General features: G+C 39.3%; 1 protein-coding gene across 1 annotated transcript; it reads left to right on the top strand.

The window, feature by feature from the left end:
• Positions 1 to 1,545: 1,545 nt before the first annotated feature.
• Positions 1,546 to 3,065, top strand: LOC125381126 (zinc finger MYM-type protein 2-like). The gene is made up of 4 exons (XM_048397355.1): positions 1,546 to 1,928; positions 2,131 to 2,225; positions 2,469 to 2,625; positions 2,828 to 3,065. The coding sequence occupies exons 1-4, from the start codon at positions 1,546 to 1,548 to the stop codon at positions 3,063 to 3,065; spliced, it is 873 nt and encodes a 290-aa protein (XP_048253312.1).
• Positions 3,066 to 3,320: the final 255 nt, after the last annotated feature.

Genomic DNA, 3,320 nt, shown 5'->3' with positions numbered 1-3,320 from the left:
AGTCACACAGTAATACCTTATATCGACGCATCCAGTAGTCGAACAGTTCTAGATTATCTATTTGAGATGTAATACCTTATATCAACGCATCCAGTAGTCACACAGATCTAGATTATCTATTTGAGATGCAATACCTTATACCAACGCATCCAGTAGTCACACAGATCTAGATTATCTATTTGAGATGTAATACCTTACATCGACGCATCCAGTAGTCACACAGATCTAGATTATCTATTTGAGATGTAATACCTTATATCGACGCATCAAGTAGTCACACATTAGATTATCTATTTGAGATGTGATACCTTATATCGACGCATCCAGTAGTCACATAGATCTAGATTATATCGACGCATCCAGTAGTCACACAGATCTAGATTATCTATTTGAGATGTAAGTAAAGAATAAACTCCGAAGACGCGTCAATAGTTGTGCACGGGGTTTGGTCTGAGGCGCGTTAGCGCCGAAGACCAAACCTCGTGCACAACTATTGACGCGTCTGAGGAGTTTATTCTACTTAAACCTAAATTGTCGCGGCTTTAGTTTCATTGGAATGCTACTTCCCCTAAAAAAACTATTATGCGTTCAAATATTATATACACCTCAACTAAAAACAAACTCAAAATACTTTTTATAGCTTTTGCAAGTTTGAATCCCGTAGTATCAGACAGTTAGGTAACCGAGAACAGAAACCGGTAACAGTTGAACGTCATTAGTTGTGCGCGTGCAGTTCACTCGAACACACCCGAATCATACGAAACGGGTTTCAGTTGCATGTCATTAGTTATGCGCGTGCATTTCGTTCGACATAACCAAATGGCTTGTCAATCGCATTCAGACAGCGAGTTATTTTTGACCCAGAGTAAGTTTTCGCAAAACTTTGATACACAAGATATAAACAGTGACTTTGAGAATTTATTAAACAACTCTCCCGCGTATGATGATGACGACGGCAATGTTGGTACCAGTAAATCTATGACCGAATTGCCTAATCGCCCTGATGAGGAACAGAAGCTTTTTCTTTCTCCGGTCGGTGAAACATCCACTGGCAATTTCCACATACAACTCGGCACTTCATCTGATGATGAAATTATTCCTTGCAGTCAAGGATTTAAAACTGTGGAGATTGCACGACAAAAAGCTGAAACTCCCCCTCCACCCCCCTTAAGTCCGGTATCGCGCCGTTTCGGTAGGCCACTCTCTTCACTTGAATTGCAAGATTTGGAAAGATCTGCTAAAAGTAAAAATACTTTAAAAAAATGTGACTGGGCCCTTCGGTTACTGTCTACTTGGTACAAAGCAAGAAAATGGAATGGACAAGAAGTAGACAAGTATCTTTTACAAGCGTCTGACGGCGAGTTAAACCAAATGTTTATCGCCTTCATAACGGAAGTAAAAAATTTGAAAGGTAAAGACTACCATGGCAATACCCTCCATGAGATTTTAATGTCACTGCAATATCATTTGAGAGAAAATGGCAGAGAAATAAACTTATTGACGGATTTTGAATACAGTGGTCTCCGAAGAATGTTGGACGCCAAAATGAAGAAACTGGCAGCACGAGGAATTGGAATCGTTAAGCGGAAAGCTGACATCATCAGCTGTGAACAGGAAGATATCCTGTGGGATAAGGGAATCCTCGGAGATGACACACCCCAGAAACTACTGGACACGCTGCTTTATCTGAATGGCATTTCCTTCTGTTTGAGGGGAGGTGAAGAACACCATTCGCTTAAACTTTCAAATTTCTCATTTGTGGAGAAAAATGGTATTATGCACCTGAAATACTGTGAAGGAATAACGAAGACAAACAGCGGCGGGTTAAAACACAAAGCTCTTGACAGAAAGACTATAGTGGTGGGCCCAAATGCTGAGAAGAAGGAACGCTGTCTTGTCCGGTTACACCAAAAGTACTTGTCACTAAGGTAAGCAAATGATACTAGTAACAAAAAGAAATATTACAGCTGGGTAGTCACAGTATCTGGTGAAAATATACTGTACGTTACTATAACAACTTTATAGTGCTACATAATAATGATAATAATGATAATAATAAAGATAATAGAATATCATCCCATTTTGAAATACTGTGATTGTGATTATGAAGTTGAAATCTTTCACTTACAGGCCGCAGTCTTGTGACACTTTCTATCTGAGGCCTCTAAGGTACCCAAAAGTCGACGTGTGGTTCTGCACCGTTCCTATCGGGAGACAAACCCTAGGTGATCTTTCTATCTCTGTCTATATATACTTGACTAACAAATTTAGAGATCACTCTAATTTTCAAAATTGAAGTATATGATCCATATTATGATAACAAAGTAATGAACTTTAAGGTGATCCCAACCCACACTCTCTCTCTCCCTCCCTCTCTCTCTCTCTCTCCCTCCCTCTCTCTCTCTCTCCCTCTCGTCTTTGACCGTCTGTAATTCAATGCATTAATTTGATAATTATTTTTGTTGAAGGAGGCGTCGTGAAGCGTTTATGCGCAGAAGCTGGTTTCACGGGTTTCTTTACCAACCACTCACTGAGGGCAACTGTTGCAACGAGGCTGTATGAGCAGGGATTTGACGAGCAGCTCATTTCCGAGAGAACAGGACATCGGTCGACTGCTATTCGCAGGTAAAACCAATGCTTTAATCTAATATTTCATTTAAAAGAACATTTTCGGTAGTTTACACTTATAAATTAATAGTAAATAAATATAACATTTTGATCACAAAAGATGCATTATTGGGTTTTAATGATTAGAAAAACAAAAAGTAATATTTTCATTGATAAGGAAATTCTTTTAAAAGGATAAAAATAATGTTTCTTTTTACAGTTATAAGAGAACGAGCGACCATCTCCTTGATCTCGTCGATAATGCAGTTCAGAGAAAGAGATCGAGTCCACTTTCCACATTTGTACCTTCCTCTACTGGCACACGAATGCCACCCTCATCTACCGCTGGAACACCAATGCCACCCTCCTCCGTATCACCCACAGATGGTCTGACTGTTCCCTCCCCGCTGGAAATTTGTCTTGAGCGGAACGGATCCAAACTGACATTTAAAATGTAACCCTAGATAAATAAAGTTTGCCCAAGTGAGAAAAAAACCAACAACAATATGCACACTCCCGACTTTGTTATGTCTTTTCGAATAGCTCGTCAATAGTACAGAACTATTGAAGAGCTATTGAAACTAGTGACGAATTGTTGAAACTATTGACGAGCATTCCAGAAACTAATGACGCGTAATTTAGGTTTAATACCTTATATCGACGCATCCAGTAGTCACGCAGATCTAGATTATCTATTTGAGATGTAATACCTT

Source organism: Haliotis rufescens, unplaced genomic scaffold, assembly GCF_023055435.1.
Source record: "Haliotis rufescens isolate VD_foot unplaced genomic scaffold, xgHalRufe1.0.p SCAF_17, whole genome shotgun sequence".
Taxonomy (NCBI): Eukaryota; Metazoa; Mollusca; class Gastropoda; order Lepetellida; family Haliotidae; genus Haliotis; species Haliotis rufescens.
Note: the sequence above shows the minus strand (reverse complement) of the source record. Positions and strands in the feature narration are given on the sequence as shown.